At 32.6% G+C, this 22,158-nt stretch overlaps 4 protein-coding genes across 4 annotated transcripts; 3 read left to right on the top strand and 1 right to left on the bottom strand.

Moving 5' to 3' along the window:
• Positions 1 to 155: 155 nt before the first annotated feature.
• Tsp_11645 (chaperonin, 10 kDa) lies at positions 156 to 819 on the top strand. The gene is made up of 4 exons (XM_003371389.1): positions 156 to 257; positions 333 to 497; positions 564 to 653; positions 706 to 819. The coding sequence occupies exons 1-4, from the start codon at positions 228 to 230 to the stop codon at positions 754 to 756; spliced, it is 336 nt and encodes a 111-aa protein (XP_003371437.1). The 5' UTR covers positions 156 to 227; the 3' UTR covers positions 757 to 819.
• A 1,387-nt stretch (positions 820 to 2,206) lies between these two features.
• On the top strand, positions 2,207 to 2,728 carry Tsp_11644 (DNA-directed RNA polymerase II subunit RPB7). Its single transcript, XM_003371388.1, has one exon. It carries the CDS (start codon positions 2,210 to 2,212, stop codon positions 2,726 to 2,728), a length of 519 nt encoding a protein of 172 aa, XP_003371436.1. The 5' UTR covers positions 2,207 to 2,209.
• Positions 2,729 to 4,223: 1,495 nt separating this feature from the next.
• Positions 4,224 to 8,682, bottom strand: Tsp_11643 (putative globin). The gene is made up of 6 exons (XM_003371387.1): positions 8,611 to 8,682; positions 8,051 to 8,423; positions 7,168 to 7,271; positions 5,483 to 5,769; positions 4,926 to 5,139; positions 4,224 to 4,733 (listed from the first exon to the last, which is right to left on the bottom strand). Exons 1-6 carry the CDS (start codon positions 8,680 to 8,682, stop codon positions 4,224 to 4,226), a joined length of 1,560 nt encoding a protein of 519 aa, XP_003371435.1.
• Positions 8,683 to 14,848: 6,166 nt separating this feature from the next.
• Positions 14,849 to 17,693, top strand: Tsp_11642 (putative ubiquitin--protein ligase). The gene is made up of 11 exons (XM_003371386.1): positions 14,849 to 14,878; positions 15,289 to 15,342; positions 15,416 to 15,461; positions 15,645 to 15,718; positions 15,770 to 15,901; positions 15,961 to 16,045; positions 16,121 to 16,226; positions 16,303 to 16,426; positions 16,677 to 16,803; positions 17,083 to 17,313; positions 17,632 to 17,693. The coding sequence occupies exons 1-11, from the start codon at positions 14,849 to 14,851 to the stop codon at positions 17,691 to 17,693; spliced, it is 1,071 nt and encodes a 356-aa protein (XP_003371434.1).
• Positions 17,694 to 22,158: the final 4,465 nt, after the last annotated feature.

The following is a 22,158-nucleotide window of genomic DNA, read 5'->3' as shown; positions in this document are numbered from 1 at the left end:
CTGAGTTCTCTTTTGAGTACCGTTGGACTTCTAGAAATTTCTAGAAACTAAACATGATGCAAGTTTTGACGTCACGTCCATCTGATTGGTCAGCTAGGTTTTACGAATTAGTGATTGGTTAGGGAACAAAAATAATTTACAATTTCAAATCTTTCACTTTTGAAAATACAACATCAGTATAGAAATTGATCCGCTGTCTATAGGTGTTGATTTGAACGATTAGCAGCATGGCGCTTCTCATGTTTAGGCGAGGTGTGGTAAGTGTTATGAAGTTTGAAATCATTTTAATGAAATCGAATGTTGAACTTGCTAATGTTATGTTGTTTCGTCAGGCAACGGATGCGGTGAAAAAATTTGTACCACTGTTTGATCGTCTTTTGGTGGAAAAATTTGCACCAGAAACGAAAACAAAAGGAGGAATCATGATACCGGAAAAAGCGCAAGGCAAAGTATTGGAAGCGGTCGTATTGGCAACTGGTCAAGGAACCAGAACTGACGTAAATTATTCAAAAATTTTTTAGTTGTTTTAGTTTGTTTTTGAATTTTAAATCAAATTGTTATAGGAAGGTAAAATAATCCCGTTGTCTGTCAAAGTTGGTGATCATGTTCTACTGCCAGAGTATGGAGGAACGAAAGTTTCCATGGAAAACAAAGTAAAATAAACATGTAAAATTAAATAACCGAATAAAAGCGACTTTTTTTCAGGACTACTTCATATTTCGAGAATCAGACATACTAGGAAAGTGGAATGAATAGAAAGCGTTCGACTTTAAATATTACGCTCTTATCCTGCTTTCTTGAAGTGCAATAAAATATTACATGAAATGATTAGTTGAAAATAAATAATTACCCGTGAGGTATTATTTTGAAAACGTAAACTATTTAGAAAGTAAAAATGCTTTAATAAAGCAACAGACAAATATGCCCATAAATAAAAACTGAAAAATAAATCCAAGTTTAAACTGAAAGGTTGTCGATTAATTATTGTTCGCTAGATAAATATATTTTTATGTTCTTCATATTGTGGTTTTAAATAGATAATTCTGAAATATAACTGCATTTTAGCGTAAAATATTGCATCAGTTTAACTAAGGTTTAAATGTAGTGAAATTTAAGTACTCAAAACTGTCTCGTCTTTAGCGCAGTCGTCTTAATTACGTAAAAAAACTGTGCTTGACTGAAAAAATTGAAGAATTTAATAAAAAACAATTAAATAATAAAATTGTTCATTTTTTGTTGAGTTTCATTTTAATTTAATTTGAATGGATTTTTAGTTACAAGTAATAAGATATTTTCAGATTTCTTAGCAACTATTTAATTGATCAATTCATAAAATTCTGGTATTAATATTAATTTAAATTAATAATAAAGCTATTTAAAGCTGAAAGAACGTCAATTTCATCGACAAACCGTATAAATTATAAAAAAAATTTTTTACCGTAATAAAAAAATAAGGTGATTAGTTCCAGCTATTATGGTAAGCGTTAGAAATAAATTCTAAATCAAAATAAAAAACAGATTATTCATATATAAATATTTGAATAATTATAAATTTAATTCATTTGAATGAAATCTAAGTAATATTGGAATTGAAATCAATTTCATTACACTGTACCATGTTCATGCTTGTAAAATTTTAAACATACTGTACGTTGGTATTAAAAAATTGTTTATTAATTAATGAAACTTTTTTATAATTAAAAAATTACTTTTATTAGTTTATATTCATGTTAATTTTACTTTCTTTATTAAATTATACGATTCGAATTAAAGTATGATATTACTTAAATGTCTTAAATACCGTATCATTATTGTTCTTTGAACGTTGTGACATGTGAATGGTTTTTTGATTTTATTTGCTTCATTAGTTCGGTTGTTCATTTTATTGCATCAATTAATGAAGAATTTTCAAATAATTAATATTTGATTATCACAGTTAAATTTATTCTAACTGAGGCAGATATTAAATTAATTGCATCATTTAAGTTCAATTCGTCTGGTAATGGTATGGCAACTGTTTAAACTAAGTATTTTTATATAAATAGAATTGTTTTTTAATCTATTACCATCAGCATTGGTTTATTATTAGTTACAAGTGAGAAAGTTTAACGTTTTAATTGTTTACATTTTCAAGTCATTCTAATGTATATTGCTTCAGTATTGTTGGTCTTAGTGATTTAATTTTTAGTTCTGAAAAAAGTGACCGAAAATGTTTTTTCTGATGAATTTGGAACACGATGTACTTTTGCATCCACGCTACTTCGGGCCTCATTTATACAATACTGTTCGTCAGAAATTGATTCTCGAAGTTGAAGGGCAGTGCATGGGAAAGTATGGTTTTATCATAACCGTAACTGGCATCCTGTCTATTGGGGCAGGATTGGTGCAGTCCGGATGTGGCTTCGTTCGTTTTCCAATCAAATATCAAGCGGTCGTATATCGACCTATAAAGAATGAAGTCGTTGAGGGACGAGTTGAAAATGTATCGAAATTGGGATTGTTTTGTCTCGTTGGGCCGCTGACGGTTTTCATAAGCCGACATTGCATACCTCATGATTTGATATTTCGTCCAACTGCTCAGCCAATGTCTTATTGCAACGAAGACGAGTCGATTGAAATTACCGTCAACATGAATCTTCGTTTGAAAATTTTGGGAACCAGAGTTGACGCGAATAACATTTTCGCAATAGGCACTCTAATGGACGACTATTTGGGCGTTTCTGATTAGTTTAGCTGTATTTTTTTAAACTGAAGTACCATTTCCATTTTCCTGCTATTAGAAAGTTTAATTAATTTTTATTCAAGCACCATTTCTAATCACTATCACTGTTTACATATATATATATATATACAACTGCCTCCTAATGTTGTAATTCATTTTTATTCGTCTGCTGACCCACTTTAGTCAACGCTTGTAATAGCGTCATCGTGGGCAATTTGTGTGAAGCTGTGATGATTCTATATCATCGTTTTATGTTTTAATGTTGTCAAATAGTAGCTCGAAGTTTACTGAATGAGAATAAAATAAAAACAAAAGCACATTAGCTGAAATTGTGTGCGCCTTTTTCATTTCGACGCATCGCGACCAGCGTTGCATGATTAATGGCTTAATTTGTTTTCATTGATCGTACGGTTGAAGAAATAAATGGTATTACTTAAGAAGAAAAAAAAAGTGTCGAACATGAACATTCCAATAATTAATTCATTTGAACAAACAATGTTTAAAGTAAACATCGATTTATCACTGTTATTAAAAACCATTCGCGATGGTTGGTTGAGTTGAGAGTGCGGCGAGCGCGATAGTGGGTAAATTTTAAAGCCCACCTGCCGCTGTTATCTTGTCTTGTGAACACGTGATCGCTTTTTCACGAAACGCCGTATAAATTTCTGTTTTTTTTCCTCAATAACGGATACTGTAGCTTGCATGGGTTCAAATACACTGACAGCGATAATACTTAAAAATGAAATAAAATGAGAAATTGAAAATAAAAGTTGAAAGCGAATACATTGTTCAAACATCTCTCCTCAATACATTTTTCAGTAATAATAATTTGGTTGTTTAATTTTACAAAACGAAGCGTTTTAAAATAATAATAATAATAATAATATATAAAATGAAAATTTGAAAAAGTGTCGGTTAATGGTAAAAGTGATTATTATGCCGTTCCGATTATTATTCAACTCGAAAAAGAAAACGTATCGGATATATACAAATAAGTACAGTAGTAAAACCGGTTTTTTCAAGTTGATCATTCTGTAATGGATATGGTAAATTTTGAAAAGTTTGGTTTGGTCTATTGGCTTACTGTAAACAAAAGTCAGTTTACCAGTGAATGTGTCGAATTTGAATGGTAATGTTAACAAAGAGATTAAATTGGGCAAAATCGCCAATTTCAATGGATCTGATTGATAGATAATCGCCAGACAAGATAAAGCGAACCTAGAAACAACCAGTGGAGCTCATAATGTCTGTTAATTGACTTGACAAATAAGTAAGTAGGTGTGTGTATGTGTCTGTGTGTGTGTGTGTGTGTGTGTGTATGGAAGTTTATGTAGGCAATTTTTGTTAGTAGTAGTAGTAGTAGTAGTAGTAGTTGAAAATTTAAATTTAAATTTGTTTTTGGTCAGCCGCAAAATTGGTTAAAATTAAAAAACAGTGGACAAGAATTGTTCGACTTAGGAGAGAAGGTTGATTTATTTGTTTCGAATTGTCGAATCGCATTTCAAATAATCCTTTGGACGGTGATCTGTTGATAAATGATCCCTTTACGAGCTTCGTTGTAGCCGGCTTTGATTTTTTCCGTTATGAAGGCGATAATTATTGCCCAAGCTTTGCGCACTTCGTCGACTCGACGATTTTTTTCGCCCCACTCGAGCGAACATTCGAGCAACGCTTCGGCAAACACGTCCCACAGGTCAACGTCGACGCCGAGACCGACCAACGTGGCATGGCAGTGGCCGATCATATTCAACAGTATGCCGACAGTTTCGGGTAGTTCGAGATTTCTGATGACAAAATTCAAAACTACCCCAATAGCTCGGGCGTGTCGTTTGGAAAAATATCCCGGTGTGCGGTGGTCGATCAGTATCGACATGAACAATTTGCGCCAGTGGGGATTTTTGAACACGATCCGATTGAACAAGTGATTGCCAATGGCCGTCGGGCCGATCGTCACGTACATGCCTTTCCAGTGGTTGCGGATCAGTTTGATTTGGGCGGCGTTGAGAAGCGGCTGCAATTCGAGACGACGTGACGAACGTTTGATACTGCTCCGTTGTACGGATAAAGCTGCTGCTGCTGCTGTTGTTGTTGTTGTTGTTGGTGTCGTCGTCGTTGCCGCCGCCGCCGCCCCCACTTTGGATGTGTGGTCGTTTTCCAAAGGTAAAATACCGTTGATCAGGTCCAAAAATTCCTGGTCACAAACCATGTCGGCCGTCGAAAGCCAACGACGCACCGGTGTCGCCAGCGTCGGGCAGCGTACTGTGCAAGTCGACGTCGCTCTGCACAGTCGCTCTTTGCGACTACTGTTCGTCGACGCGTTGCTCGGCTTTCTCGAATTGTCACTGTCGCTGGTCGACGTGCTCTTGCACTCGTCGAAAGTCACCTTCAGCGACATCGTGCGACGCCAGTTGGCGCTGCTGTTGTTCGCAACTTTCGACGACGAGCAAGAGGAAAAATTGTCCTCATCCGACGACAACGAACATCCACCGTTACTGTCGCTGTTCAACGTCGCCACGACTTGATTCGTCGTTAGGGACGACGACGAATTCCCATAACCACCACCACCACCACCACCAGTGGTAAAGGCAGGGCCAGGGCCAGGTCCAGGACCATCACTGAGACCGGTCATGGTCAGCGTGCCATGCTGGCGCAGGGCGGCGTCTTCGAAAATGGCGTCAAAATCTGGCACGCTGACCGAACTGCTCGGCTTTGCCGGAACGCTGGCTCGTTCTGACGGGACGGTCGAAAGCCCCAACCCACCCCCTTCGAACTGCTTGCTTGGCAAACATCGTCTTAGCAACTTCCTCGACTTGAACAACCGTCGCACCAGCCGAGCTCCAACGTGGCGACCCCGCCTTTCGGTTCGTCCCACTTCGTCGGCAAAAATGCACGACATGGTCATCGGCACGTTCCGCTCCACCGTCGTCGTCGGCTCTTTCGACTCGGCCAAAGTTGTGCAACTGCTGCCCAGTTGTTGTGATTCCGAAGCGCGCGTTGCCGATTTCGACGGCAAAAACGACAACTGTCCTCCCATTGGACAACAATTTCTAAACAAACAATGGGAACAACATTTTTAGGGAAAAAAACTACACGAACAATTGAACTTGAACATCAAATCCTCTTCTGTACGATAGTAGTATATTTACTATTAGACATTTTTGTAACTTATTGTTGCAAAAAAAATTTTTTTTTAATGCTACTTCTGTTTCCTTTTTTCTATCAAAACCTTATGCAAATTTTCCAACACTGCTAACCCAGGTCAGGTCTACTAGGGTCGATCTGTTGAATCGGGTGTTCATTTTTTGTTTCAATGCATTTAAATTGAAAAGAGGAAAAAAAATTTTTTTTTCTTTACCTTTTTGATGAACGAAATTTCACCGCAGTTTCCAAAGCTTATTATTTGTCCCGTAAGTGAGATTGCTTTGTTCGAATGCAGTCGAACAGACAGAACAGTTTGCAAACAAATGCCGCATTGTTGTTCTAATGTCCAAGTGGACCCATCGAAACTACCGATAATTTGTTCCTGGTGTCGGCTTAATTACGCGTCTCTAGTTGATGGTCTAAGAGTGCTGGTTGTCACAAATTGACGAGTCGGTGCAAATGTGAACTAAAAAAAGAAAAGAAAAAAAATCCTCCCAGTCAATAATGCCTGCTGAAATTGTAGCATAAAAAGAAAACTCTACTGTCGTCAACGTGGTAATTTTGAAACGTAATTAAAGCATCGATTAAAATTTATTTATAATTATTCTTTTTCTCCACGCATTGTGCAATGATTATCCGTCCGCTGATGTGTTCGATTTTTTTAGCACAATCGTTGAATATTGTTTAATTTTTCATACAATATATACGCCCATTTTTAACGACAACGACCGACAGATGAAAACATTTCTTAATTTAAGAAGCGATTCAACAGCTGGTCATTTTCACTTACAAACAAAAAGATCATCATGAATATTACATTTGATCATCATCATAAAACTGTCATCTTTCCACGGTATGGAGAAAATCCATATTTTTTCTTCTGATTAATGCCATCCGATGGATTGTTTACACTTGCATAACTACGATTCACTTTACTTTTATTAATACTGCTACGGGTTAGTTTTCAGTTGAACATGTCTCCTTCTTTTTATTAAGAAACTTTCATTAGCAAAACGATCAATTAGCATGAAAGCAAATATAACATTGGTTCGGATATAGATATTACAAATAACAATGAAATATTGCAAAGATGAAACATACTGTTCCATTTTGATCAGATTTTTAAAGTGTTTAAAAATGACAACTCGAAAGCCATTTGAATTTGACATACCACTTAACTGTGCAAAAATCGTCGTCTTTCTGCAATTAAAACTGAATTTTGCTTAACCTCATAAATGAAGCGAATCACAATTAATTGCCATGAGAAGAATTTGTTGTCAAAGAACAAAACACTTCAAGCGCACATAGCTGTGCTCAACAGCATCAAAGAATAGACTTAGTGTCGTTTGTGCATTTTCACCACCACCAAAGAATACAACTGTGCATGGGATGTCTAACATGCTTTGCCCTGCAAAAACACACCTGTTTGCATAGTTTGAAATCTTTCTATGAACAAATATTACTGGAAACAAGTCGCTTTTCAAATCATCGCCTAAATTATCATCAAGCATTGCTTGATGCAAAATCTTTTTTTCTGGTGGGGAGGGGGGGAGTAGCGGATTCGCCAAAATAAAAATACAAAATGAATACACAATTTTACATTAAAATTTCATTTTAAATTTGTAAAAATGAACTGTCTAATCTTAACTATTAAAATGATGATGCTAATCGTTCAATATAAAAAAAATATGATTGATTGGTTGGCAAATTGGTTAATTTGCGTAAATGTAAAATTTACAAAAGAACGAAAACAAAAGTCAATGTCAAAATATGGGTGAAAATGACAGTAAGAAAGTAAAATACAGGTAGTCAAACAAGTTTTGTATTTATTGAATAGAACTTTCGGTGAATTTGAAAATTTTTTTCCACATTGTTCTGGCAATCACTTATATACACAGAATAGACTGTTTATAAATTAATAATTTATGAAAAAAAGGTTAATCAATCAATCGTATAAAATTTATCATTGTATTGTTGAAAGCTTACATTTCAGTATAGCTAGAGTTGAGAAATGACTGAACGCATGCATAATCTAGATAAGAAAAGATTCACTCATAATATTCAACTCGAAATGAAATGAATTAGATGCACAGAATAGTGCAGAAGAAAATATACAATATAATAATTAATAATATCCGTTTAAATTCCGCAAAAGATTCCCAAAGTAGAAAATAATTTTGATCATACCTGAATTTGATTGTGCAGCAGCGGAAGCAGGGCGTGTAGATTGGAAGTTGAATTGAACTTCAAATGCATGGTTATACAAATAATATTGCATGGAGCAGGAAAAGGAAAATTCTAAATGGATGTCCAAAGCAGCGTTGGCATCAGGCTTGATCAGAATGACGTTCAAAGAACAAGAACCTAAGAAATGCCGTTGACAGCTGTCAATCGAGCATTGCGCAGCCGCTTCCAAAACTACGGCTTCCCTGAGGAGGTAGAGAAAATAGTTTTGCTGTTCTCTAGAGAAAAGGAGACTAGAGTCAAAATGGAAAACATAAGAATGAAAATAGGTGGATAAATTCCTTAAAAAAAAGAAATGTGAAGTTCTTACATCCAGCTGTGAAAAAAATTTAATTAGAATAAAATTATGCAAAACATATAAATCGTTGTTGTCCAGGAATCGGTGATTCATCTTTGAAAGCTTTGCATTAACAAAACGAAAAAAACATCATTTTCCGAGTTGAAAAGTGATTTTTAATTGTTTATTCAACTCAATTCAATTCATCATTATTACAAATACATACAGATGAAGCACTTTGAAACGATAAAGCCAAGCAGTTCCGTTCTTTCTTCGGTTGGTCACTTTTGATAGTCATTGAATCTTTCAATCAACTTACTATATATTGATTTATTTGTCTCTTCATGAACATTAAATTCAAATTACAATCATTGTAAATGATTTTTCTACACACACAAAATCGTCTCATTCAGAAAGCAATATTTATGTGAAAATTTAATCAATTTTAAAACTTGTTTTATAAAAATGCTCATCAAAAAGTGCAAAAGTGCTTGCTCTATTAGAAAACGCTTAACGTTGGCTTCTTTTGATGGAAAAAGAAAAAAAAACTTTTTTTTCAAATGACCATAAACAATTGTCAAATTAGACAGACAGACAGACAGACAGACAGTTTGACCTTTTTGTTTTGACTGAAATACGATAACAGTGGAAAATTTGAAATTTGATAATAAAGAACAATCGTTAGGATTGTACTGAATTAGTTTTGTTTTTGAAATTAGAATAAAGTTTTCTGTTTTGAACAACACATCTCGCGTAATTGTTTAATGCAAATTTATGAACTTCTTGTTCAGAGTTGAATATTAAAAAAATAAGTTCAATATTTTTCGAATAGATGATGAATTTGGCAATACTTGGAAAAAGTGTTTGTTGTTCATTTGCATCATTCTGTTGTGAATTTGATCAATGCTATTTTTGTCAATTTAATGCGCGCTGTTTACCCCAGAACCCTGAACAAACACAACATCCAAGCAAGAAAACTTCTCAAGTGACAAGTCATTCATTTTTTCATGTTTCAAAATATGCTTTCTTCTTATTCAAATACTTTCGAGAGAAAAAAAGAATATCTAAAAATAATAAGTACTAAAGATACCAATCGACATGGAAAAATACCACCAATACGCAATAATTGATGATAATGGCTCGACAACTTAACAATATGCAAAGTTTTTTACTTGCTTTTATAAAATACAATTATCAGAAAGAACTGAAAAGCTCAAACTGCTCTTAAAAGAAAAAGAAAAGTAGTTTAATGCACTTTTATGAAAATATTTTAGACGCCTTCAAGTATATACTTGAATGATAGATGACGCGTGAACTAATAATTCAAAGTTGGAGTGAAAATTTAAATAAAAATCCTTTAATATTAAAAAAAAATGAACAATCAGTTAGCGCTCCCATTGCAGGATGATTTTTTTTTGTTTCATCAACGTTATTGCTTTTGACAAGAAGCTAAAATGAATCGGAAAATCTTTACATATTTTGAAAACAGTGTTTCATCATCTGAAAACAACAGTCATCAGCAGTGAACAGTTCGAAAAATCAAAGCCAAAATTTGCCCATGCAAATATTCTGCCTGAACATACTGTAGTTATGAATTTGGCACTTCAGAACAAAAAGTGACATCCCAGTTGTGTAACTTTAGCCAAATTCAAAATAAAATGAAAACATCAAAGATACATACAAAGCATTTGTGACATCATTTGCAGTTGGATAACTGCTTCGATGATGAAAAAGCAGTTGTTGATAAGAATGTTATATTTACAGCAAAAAATGAATCGCTTGAAAAAATATTTTTACTTTTACAAAGCAGTTCCATTAAAAAAAAACAGAATATTTGTAACATTCGCTTAAAATTTTTAAAAGCAACTGCTACTTTTTTTTCAATAATTTAAACAATATATCACCAAATGAATATTTTAAAATGTTTGAAATATTTAACAATAATATTGAATTTATTGAAAAGTTTCAATTGTATTAATTTCAAATTTTCAAAATATGCATGCATAATTCTACAGTATGATCACAGAAAGAGACTTTGAATATTGTTTGAATGAACAAAATATGATCTGTTCAACAGTGGTATTGGTTGAGGAATAAAATTCAGTATGAAAGCATCTTTAATCTATATTAACTGTACTCGAGTTTGTTGTGCAAAAGTATAAATGTTTAATAAACTTTAAATAAACTGCAAGTTTTATTTAAATTCAAAATAAAAAGTATGTAAGCAAAGCTGGAAAATTTTTATTTCACCATTGAATATTATATCTAAAATGGAATTTAATAAATATTTTTCGAATATTTTTATAATTTCTTATCACGCAGAATTGATTAAAAATTTTTTCTGTGCATTCACAATATCAAATTGGTAGTAGTGGTTAATGTAAGTTGGACTATAATAATATTTATTATTATTGTCAAACAGTAGTTGAAATTTTCATCTGGTTATTTTAATAAAATGCAATATTTTCACTAGGAAAATTTTTATTGACTTAGAAGTTATTTTAAAGCTGCAAGATGAGCAGAACTAATTGTGATTTGCAAAAGAATGCGCAATTTGCAGAAATGGATTTAAATTTGCTTTGCTTCGTCGAATAGAAGAAAGATCATCTCATCAATAAGATGAATAAAGTTTATTAAAATTATGCTTTATGAATTTGTTAAAGAACACTGGACGACAACCACGACTGCTGATCAATTTTAAGCGTCCATAAATGATGAACAGCTTTTGGCGGTTATGTAAAAAAAATATCAAACAAAACTGAACAAAATGAACATTAGCATATGGATCATGCGCATTTGCACTTCGATTTGGTCTTTCAAGTGTCGTTGCCAACTGAGAATTTTGCCCCTAGTTGCTTTAAAAGCAAAAATAAATCGCGAGCACTTGTTATTCTTCTTCGATGTGTTTTTCAATTTAAAAATGTCACAAAACATCAATCATCATATTTTGAAATATTTCTGCATAAAGTACACTTTGGAAATTAATAAACTTAATAATCATATAACTTTTGCAGTTTATCAATAAAGCATTGTTTCAAAATCAGTTTGCATTGTAGAAATTTATTTTCACGATTGCCAATGATAAGACGAAGTTTATCATTGATCAGATAACACGTTGAAATATTTATAACAATCCCCCTTCTTCATGCTGAGGAAAAATTCATTTTCGAAAGTAATTGTTGAAAAAGTTTCATATCATTCAGTAAAAATTTAAAAAAAAATATGAATAATAAATAAAAATTAATTATATAATTTTGATTGCACTGATATAAAACAATTGTTTCCTTAATATGCAATATTGAAAATACCTGCTGAAAGTTGTTTGAATTACCTGAAGAATGACTTGTAGAAGTATATAACAAATGAGGGTAAAAAAGCATAACAAGTTTGTTTTTACCAAGTTATTTTTGATGCGATCTCTTGGAACAACAAATGCATATAATTAATGTTCATTAGAAGCGATATGATAAAATTTCTTAACCATTTAAAAGTTTCATTTTGCATTATTATTATTATTATTGTTATTGTTATCATTTTCCATTACATTTTCAAAAGTTTGAAAATATCAAATGCAAAAGACTAATATTAGTACAAAATTCAATTTTACAGAAAAACAGAAACAAGGAATTTAAAAGAAAGTGGAAGTTCTCATTTTGAGATCTGATTAAAATTACGTCAATTTTCTGACATAAATAAACAAATTGATATGATCATTTGAAGCGAAGATTGTTTGCGTCAAATGATTAGCTTTGCATTGTTGATTCAAGTAAACTAAGCTCTTCATAAATCCCAGTATTTTCACTCACTCAGCAGACATTTGAATTGAAGAAAAATTGCTCTGCAGTCGATAGCACGTTTCAATATTATAAAATCTATATCATAATTTATGCTATAATCGACACTGGTTTATTCCATATTTTTAAATATAATAATATTATTTACTCTATTTGTAAAGAATTGACCAGCACAATTTACTTTTCAATAATGGGATTTTCAATAGGTTGATGGAAAATGAAATTCATTTCTCAGCAATGACAATGATTCGGGTTAAAAAAATCATAATCAAAATTCAAACAAACATTCAACAATGAAACTATTCAATTGAATATAAAAAGAGCTAAATGCATATTTGCTGAAACTGTTGCTTAACTTCTTAATTACAATCCGGATTTGGAGCTTGCTGTGTCACTGAAATTATAAAAGTTATAAAGTGGAAAAAATATTTTTTGCTAAAGTGATTTGTATTCAAAATTTAAATTGAGACTTTCATGTAGAAAAATGAGGATAAACATCTGAAGCGTTGTGAGAAAGATAAATTTGTCAATTTGATAAAATTAAGCAAAATAAAACAAAACTTACCCATCGTGAAGATCAGATAAGGCATGATGCGGAAGGTTGATGATGCAAATTTGATGCAACGATGATGATGATGATGAATTATAGCTTGTACCAGTGAGAGTTAATATTTCTTCTCAAAGTTGACAACAACAAACAAAAAATTATCCATTAAATGGTGTTTTATAATCCATATAAATAAACAAGCTGTGTTCAAATGTTATTTATTGTTGAAATAAATTTTATTTTCTAGAAAGCAAAACAAATCAAAAGACAATTATCCGGTGAAGTGTAGTTTAAATCTTCTATTTGTAAATTGTACAAATGAATAAATGCAAGATTGGGAGGAGGAAATTTGGGTGCTGCTGTTCACATGTTGCATCAGTTTAATCCAAGCTGCAGTTGTTCACGATAAAACTGCTTGGCTGGCAATGTGTGATAAGATCATTCATTGAATTAGATTCAATGAAGAAGAATCATAACAAGCGGAATATGATTCAATGACGCAATTGCTTTGACCAACGGTGCTGATGAAACCCGACACTTAAAGCACAAAGTCGATATCGGCAGCACATTTCTTCTGCAAATGCGTCAGTGATTGTTCATAATTTCCACGTGTCACTACTTGATTTCATGAAATTTTATTGCATAGAATTAACGAAGCAAGTCAATTTCCACCACCACCAACATCCGGGCAATGTTTTTCATTCATTTGTATCGCCTGTTGACGATAACATTACAACAACACTTCAAAATATATCATTTTACTTGAAGATGGATGTTGCTATTGTAATATCTTATGATAATTCGTCTTTTTGCATTGTAATTCAAAAAATCTGACTGTTCAGATTATCAAAATTTTTGAATTATTCAGCGAAAAATAATACGCAGACACTGCACAAGTGCACAGACAATACAACAATGAATACTGTATTTAAAGGCAAAACCGGTTTTTCCAGTTTTTGCCATATTTTCCCGCCTCAACTACCGTTTTTATTGTACGTGACATTATTTTTTTCTACAGTAATGTTTCCAAATTGCAAGTTGTCTCGTATTATTTATTATTCGATTATGCCTTCTCCACCGTTGTAGAAATTTTATCTGTCGATATTATTTATTGCAATGTGCTAGTAGAATGAAGTATTTTATTCATAATTAAAAGTTTCTGATAATAATAGTTGTAGAAAGGAATATTGTACTATAAAATACGAATAAAATGAATATATTTAATAATAATAAGAAGAAGAAAACGACATTTGAAATTGTATTTTTAAATTTTTGCAAAGAACCTCATTTATTATAGAACTATTTATAAAGGAAAGTTTTAATGAATTGCAACAAATGCTAAATGTTGAGAAAAAATTGTTGCTTGCTCAGTAGTTGTTTGCATAAAGTGAATCGATGATGTTTCGATTTTTTCTCACCAAGTGATTGTTCTTGTCAGCATTGTAACGTTTGCTTCAAATGTTTTCACTAACTGAATCACTTTGCATCTATTTTTGTTTTCTTTCCAATTTTCAACACTTATTTATTGTTTGCACAACAACTATCAAAAAAAATACCAAAAATTTCATTCTTAACTTGGTTAAGTAAAACAAAAATCATTCTGAAGATAAAAACAATAAAACTGCTTTGTCAGATGCGGCAGTTCAATATATCACATTCATCAGTAGATCGATACAGTTGAGTTTTTCGTCAAAAATTTCATATCAAAATACACGGTTTTCATTAATTCAAAGAAACAATTCATGGCAATTACTTTTATAGCGCTGAGCTTTAATTTTCATTAAAACTGTAAAAGTTTGTATTCAATGCAATCAAATCATAAACTGAAGAGCATGTTACAATTGAAATGTTGTTAGCTTAACATGGTGTTTCAAGCAATGTGAACTTTTTACCGCAAATAGGAGAGCATATATTTGTATTTATAACCTTGAACAAGCATTTAATATTGAATTAAATCTTACTTTTATTCTAAATACTGTAACAAATAGATATTCTTTAAGAATATTATTTTACTGTTCTTCAATTAAATGGTAAAATGATGAAAATTATGCGTATATAAAATACGATGAATTGTATAAAGTACGAAAATGCTTTTACAGGTGATTAAATATACAGTACTTGTAATGATACCGTTCTGTTTTGATTTTCCACCTGTATGTAAGGCATATTTAATTTCAATTGTACACGTTGCATTCACACAATGTAATATAAAACCGTTCTGCTGCAACTGACAGCTTGGTAAATTGTTTGCTTCTATTTTGTAATTTTAATGTTTAGTGATTTTTGCGTTGTTAGTCACTTTTTATATTTTGCTGCAAAATAAATTTCATTTCATTTGATTGTTTGTTTATAATTTATCGACTAATTATTGTTATGCTGAGCTTTGCGATTGTTTGCTGCTTGTTCTACTGCACGTCTTTCATTCTCAATTTCCCAATGCCTGCTCAATGTTTATGATTGAATTATTATGAAAATTTCTCTTCTGGTCATATTTTCCTCATAAATTAGTGCTATGAATTTATATTTAAATTTTTTAACTAGCATATTTAGTTTAATTTTTCAGATGCAACCATCATCTTTTTCAGTGTACAATGTGAATGAGCAATTAATAATGAGTGTTTGCGTTGCAACATTGAATTTATTACTTAATAATGGATAAAAAAATATTGTTCACTGTTGTTTGCATTTAGATAATTGCCAATAGAATGGAAAATTCGTACAACACTCGAAATCCTGGTAATGTCATGCATCAGTTAAATTGTTCCTATAAAATAATGCTTGCAATTAAAAGCTGCTCTGCCGTTTATGTCTTTTATTTGTTTATTATAATTTCTATATTGAGGTATCGGTGAAATTGGTGATGGATAAATTGGAAGCGAAACAAAAATTTTTTTTTCTTACGATTATTTTATATTTCAGCTGTAAAGCGATTGATGCGAGAAGCGGAAGAGTTGCGACGTTCAAATGAATTTTTCTTAGCTTATCCAGTTCAGGTATTTAGAATGAATTGTAGCTTTGGATAATTAATTTCAAGTTCAATTCAGGACAACTTATTTGATTGGCACTTTTCCATCAGAGGTCCGGATGATACAGAATTCCAAGGGGGAATTTACCATGGTCGCATCATACTTCCACAAGATTATCCGATGAAACCGCCGAGCGTTATGTTTTTGACAGTATGCTTTTATAGAGTATTGTGTGATTTTGTATTTTTTGAATTTGAAAAAATTTCAAGCCGAATGGCAGATTTGAAACTTCCACAAAAATTTGTTTGAGTATAACTGATCATCATCCGGAATATTGGCAACCTTGTTGGTCTCGTGAGTGTTGGGATGTTTAATTTTACAAGTGATGCATAGTCAGGAAAAGGGATTTTCTTTTTTTTGTATATTTAGTAAGAACTGTTCTGCTTGCGATTGTCGGTTTCATGCCGACACCGGGCGAAGGAGCGATCGGTTCGCTTGATTTTTCCAAAGATGAAAGGCGTGAACTTGCTAAAAAGTAAAATTGTATATTTTTTATTCAGTATAAATAAATTATTAATCAGAATTGTTTTTTTATATTTAATTTTTTGTAGATCTCTTGAATTTTACTGTTCAACTTGTGATTTGGTGATGAAAGACGCTTTGCCACCGGTCACTGTTACATCCGTCGATGTGGCAAATGAAGCTAAGAAATATGCACAATTGTTCGCTTTCAAAGTATGGAATTATTCTAATTTGGGTGTTTGCAGTGAAAAATGTCGATTTATTAGATATCATTTTTCAATGTTGAATTTAAAAAACCAAAATTTTTTAAAAACATTTCGTGATAATGGTAAAATGATGTAATATTTGTTCATCGTGCGGTTACTGTTGTTTGATTTGAATATTGCTCTGATAATCGTCGAATTGTGCACATTTGTTTGTGTTCGTTCATATTTTCTGCTTTACATATTTCAATTTACTCCAGGCGTCGAGTGAAGTGATGGACAGTGTGGCAAATGACGACAGAACGTCGAATACTGCAAATGCTGAAGAAGAGAATAATCCACCAAATCAACGTACCGAAGTGGCGACAGACAATAACGAACAAACCGGTATGCAGTGTTGTTTATGAATTTTATTATAATATCAAATAATATATATATTTTTTGAATTTTTGTAAAATTTATATGCATGTATAACTGTTTTGGAATGGGATTTGCAAGATTGGTCAATTATAAATTGATGAATAATTAACTCCATCTGCTACAGTATTCCTTCCACTGTAATTAAATTATGCGGATAGATTTGTGTAAATTGAGCAGAAATTCAGTTAGTTGCTCGTGTAAAAAAAACCATGTTGTCTTCCTTTTGTTGAATTGTTTGTGTAACAGAATCCAATGATGAGAATAATGAAAGAGACAGAGCCGCAGTTTTGGCCCGGCAAAGGGCACAAAGCCTTGACGCTTTTCGTCAGCGCAGGCGTCTGATGATGAATACCGGCGTTGTGGGCAGTGGCCTGACGGACGGTTCCACTGGAACAGTTGAAGATGTCGATTGGAAAAGAATCATCGACTGGCTGTTGCCGGTGTTGATGGCCATTTTTTTGGCCATGGTTTGTCGGCGTTTGTATTTGATGAATGAGTGGCGATTTTATTATTCGTAAAATTATTTATTATTTTAATTTTGTTTGATTTACATTATTAACAATCAATGGGAAGTGAGATATGAGATGATTGATCGATTAGTTGTGGATTTTTGCAATGCAATGAAATTGAATAAATTTCAATTCCTCCACCTACCTGTATGTATCGTATATTGATGAATGCATGCATAGGTGCATGCGTGGATGAATTGGATGGATGGAATGTAGCTTTTTTTTTGAAAAATATATTTAAAAAAACATTAGATAAAGTAATAAATATTTTAAAAAAAAGTAAAAGATGTCAATACAGGTCAGAATTACAAAAGTGCGGCAGCTGTTCGACTAGCCGATCTTGGCTGAGCTTGGCGCGTGCTGGCATTGGGGTCAGTGTTGTATTGTTTGTACTGGGAAAGTAAAACGACGTTTCCTCAATAGCTCGGACTGTGGGTATTTTGAAAATTGGGTGACCATGTTGTGAAGCCTAGCACCGGCTTGCACTTGGTGACAGCCGAGCTGCTTATGCTTGTATCATCGCGTTTGGCGTGTGAAAAACAAGAAAAGAACCAAAGCGTGGACTTTTGGCAACGCGCTCTGCGGATCCGTCGTCACAGTGACCCAGTGAGTTGGAAGTGTATGTCATTGTCACAAATTTTCACGTAACAACAATTCCATGCGCCAAATATCGTCATATTCCAAGCTTTTCCCCATTCGTCAGCTATGCGCATCTTCGCTTCCATGAGCATTGTTGTATTTTGTTGATTACTTTCCATTCACTTTTCCCAATACACACACACACACACACAGACGTCTTTGTTGCATTAATTGAACAATTGAATCAACAACTCTACCGATATTGTTCATTGGATTAATTTGCATTTCAATAATACCAATAGAAAAGAAAAACAGTATACACCTGCTATTTACTTCACGCATCAGAAGCAGCATCAATTTTGTTCATGCAAAGAATTTCAAATTTTATTTTCCACTTTCAATGGTAAGTAATGTTTTTTCTTTAATTTAATATTCTTTTTTTTCAAATTAATATTTTCATCGATTGTTTCAATGAAATTGTCGGTTTCGCTTTTTTTTTTCAATGTATTACAAAAGGAATGTGATAATCAAGAACATTGCGCAATGTACAAATTTTTTTCATAATTTTTTCAGCGATGTATTAAAATTCACTTTAGTGTGCATTTGTTTTGTTTATTTCAGTTTGAAAGAGAAATATTGTTTATATGAATTTTCTTTTATCAAAAATTAACTTTGCTATTCATTTGTTTTATTCAACTTTCGCGCCTAAACTGTCCCCACAGTCGCAGTGTGTTTGGATAGAACGTTCGTCGCGTGGGCGTGGCGGCGAACGTGGGAGATTCAGTTTCGTCGTTTTCGAGAAAATGGATTTGAACTTTTTGCCTTTTTCTTCACACAATTCGAAAACGATAAACGACAACTGCTAATTATCATTTCAATGCTAATAATGAACAACAATAACGACGACGACGTGATAAATATTTTGTTGCTTTTGTTTGCTTGCTTGTTTAGTTATTTATGTCTTCTTTTGTCGCTTGCAAGTGAACAGTAATAATATTTTATTGGCATTTTTTTCCATTTCAATCGACAATGATATTGTTGGATTATGTGAATAATTTTTTGAATCTGCAAGAGTGACGAAAGCAAGAAAAGAAAGAAAAACGATTGCATTTATTGGCAATAAAATTAATGCGTGGTTCTTGTGATTGCCATCTTAATAACCACATCAGCTTATATTGGTGGTTCTTGTTCTTGTTCTTGTTGTTGTTGTTGTTGATGGACGATTGTAAAATTGAATTCGCTTTATAATAATTTTACTCTCGGTTGTCATTTGTCATCACTGATCGTTCTCCTCGTTCGGAATTGTGATAAGTTGAAATAATTTGCATAATTGCTTTCGACCCATTTTGAAATTGCACAACGACAAAGGAGCTTCACTGAATTGATCATCAAAAAGTGAAAAATAAGCGACTGTAATTTTCCAAAAAAAAAATTGCCAATCATTCGCTACTATCATGCTTGTTGTAAGTATTGTTATTTGTTTAATTTTCGTTGTTAATTTGTGCAAATGTTGTCGTGTGCAAGAATCAATTAGTGCAATGTTGGTTAATTGATGGGATAATTTGAGAGGAGAATAAATTTTATTTTATTCTCTTTTTATTTTTAATTTTAACTTTATTGTGAAAGCATTTGGGTGTGTCTGTGTTTTATTTATTCTCTTCTTTATCATTTCATCAATTCTTGGATTATTTTTGAATTTATAGAACAGAGAGAGATAGAAAGAGAGAGAGAAAGAGAGATAAAGGAGGAGATTTTTTGATTGTGAGAAATTTTCCATATCGGATACAAAAGAAAAGAAAAATCACAAATTACAGTATCACTTAAGAATTTTCTGACAACACTTGTAAATATGCAAAAATCCAAAAAAATGTGTACCAATCAGAGTGAACGATTGCAAAGCAGGAAATGGTATTTTTTGGTGAAAAATGAAGTTTAATAAAATAAGTAAACTTTGCGTTGAGATGCATTTTCTTGACAACAGACAGTTTACTTAGCAAACTGTTCTCGAACAAACAACAATCACTTGCTTCTTTCTACAGGCGAAAATTGGTCTTCATATATTCAATTTTCCATATTTTATTTCAATTTTTTCAAATCCAAATCAAATTGAAGTCGACTAAATTGAACATTTCATATTTTATATTTTTTCAATTTTACAGTACATTTGTATGGATGATAATATATGATTTTCCTTCTTTCTTTCTCTTGCTTACTTTCTTATTTTTTTTCTTGTATAATTTTGTTCCTGACAATGCTTGCTTGTTTGTGCTATTTGTTAAGCTGGAATTTACTGTCATCCCATAAATCACGTCCGAATTCGACGTGTGATTTCATTCTTCTTCTTCTTCTTCCTGCTGCTTAGAGAAGCACCATAACTGGGGGGGGGGGGGGGGGGAGGGGGGTGATTTATATTGCTTCAATCGTTACTAATCTAGACAAACTTCTTTCCTGGTTGCTCTTATCTATTCTATTTATTATTATCATTATTATTGTCTTTTGTTTTCTCTTCTCTTACTCTTATTCTTCATAATCAGATAAGCAGTTAGTTCATAAGTGCTAGGAAAATTTGCAAATTTTTATCACAAACACCACCAGCACCCTTTATTGATTACAATCATTTCAGATGATCATTGTCGGGGATTTTCACTGTTCGCCTGCTTTTGCATATTTTGTCACTTTTGACATCAGCAAGTTTTCATGCTATCTATTCAAAGCTTTGATCTTGGCCGCTTTTTCTTCGTTTTCGGTATGAACAGTGTGCTTTATCATTCATTTTTCGTCATTGAAATTTCCATATAATCGATGATAAATTTTATCCAATTTGATAATAATAATTAAAGTGTGAATAATTAGTATGTACGTATGCATGCATGCATGTATTGATAATGTCCTTGAAATAATATGAATAGTTCTTTCTTTTTCTGCCAGATCATTGTCAAATGTATGAATTTGCTCACATTTCCAATTTCATACGTATTTCAATCAGAATATTTATGCTGTGTATCAGGTTGATTGGAGGAAAACAAAAAATTTTTGCTTGTTTCACATTTACACGGTTCAGTTGTCAAATTACAAAATGATGAGAAAGGATAATTTGAAAAAAAAATTACGATAATAATTAAATAATAAACACCAAGCACAAAAGAATAAGTAAACGACAGGTGTTAAACGGATGTTCAGGTTGTGTTGGTTTCTTGTCGATGCAAATTGATGCTAAAACCAGCTTACTGTTGCCGAATGAACCGACTGTCCCATCGGGCTCGACGTTGTTCTTTTTTTTTCAAGGACTTAACGCTGCTCACCTGTGATGGGATATTAATCAAATTCACTTTCTTGCACTCAATGACATTTAGTAGAAGTTATGCTAATTTGTGTTAGCTAGGAGAATTAATTATCTTGCTATGGTTGTCCTGAGGAATAAAAGTTATAATTCACAAATAATAATAATAATAACTAGTTTAAATTTTTAAAAAAAAATTGTTTCTCATTGAATGAGTTGAAATGGGATGGTGGTCGTTTGGGGACTAACCTTGTCCGTGTTGGAGTATTTCAGGAAATTGAGCTTCAAAGCTGCTTGATGCCTGACAGTTCATGGCAGTACCAGGTGACGTTGTAAAACATTTCAACTGCACGGTCAGAAGTGACCGTTTCAAGTTCATCGGCTTTATATCCTTTTTTTATTATTATTTTTAATTTTGGGAGAGAGTGAGTGAAAGAGAAAGAAAACAGTTACCACTACCGCTACCACTACTACTACTGCTACTACTAGTGGAAATATTTAATTGAAAATTACGGTTCAATGATTCTTGCTGTGGTTCATTCAATTTTGCAAAAACTGGTCCTCAATGTTAGTATTATTTCGAATTATTACTCGAAATTAGATTATGCACAAAGCTTTTTTCTTTCTACAATTAAAACAACAGTAGATTTCAAAGAAAAAAAATTAATCAAGCATAATAAATAATATTCGTCTTGATCGGTCAGTCAGTCAGTGATCAATATACGATATACATGTACATGTAGCTGGTGCCAGCGATGCAGTGCAGTTGTGTTGAATAGCGTTACCTCATAAATAAGTGTAATCTCATACGGTAAAGCATGTTGCACTCGTTCAGAGAACGCGACACCAATTTTTCACTGTCAACTTCAAGTGATAACACATTTATATCTATTCTCTGTGTATTTTTTAATGCTGTTGTTAAAAACAGTGTTACGCTAAAACACGACACGCTAT

This window comes from Trichinella spiralis (genome assembly GCF_000181795.1).
Source record: "Trichinella spiralis strain ISS 195 chromosome Unknown Scfld9, whole genome shotgun sequence".
NCBI classification, from domain to species: domain Eukaryota; kingdom Metazoa; phylum Nematoda; class Enoplea; order Trichinellida; family Trichinellidae; genus Trichinella; species Trichinella spiralis.
Note: the sequence above shows the minus strand (reverse complement) of the source record. Positions and strands in the feature narration are given on the sequence as shown.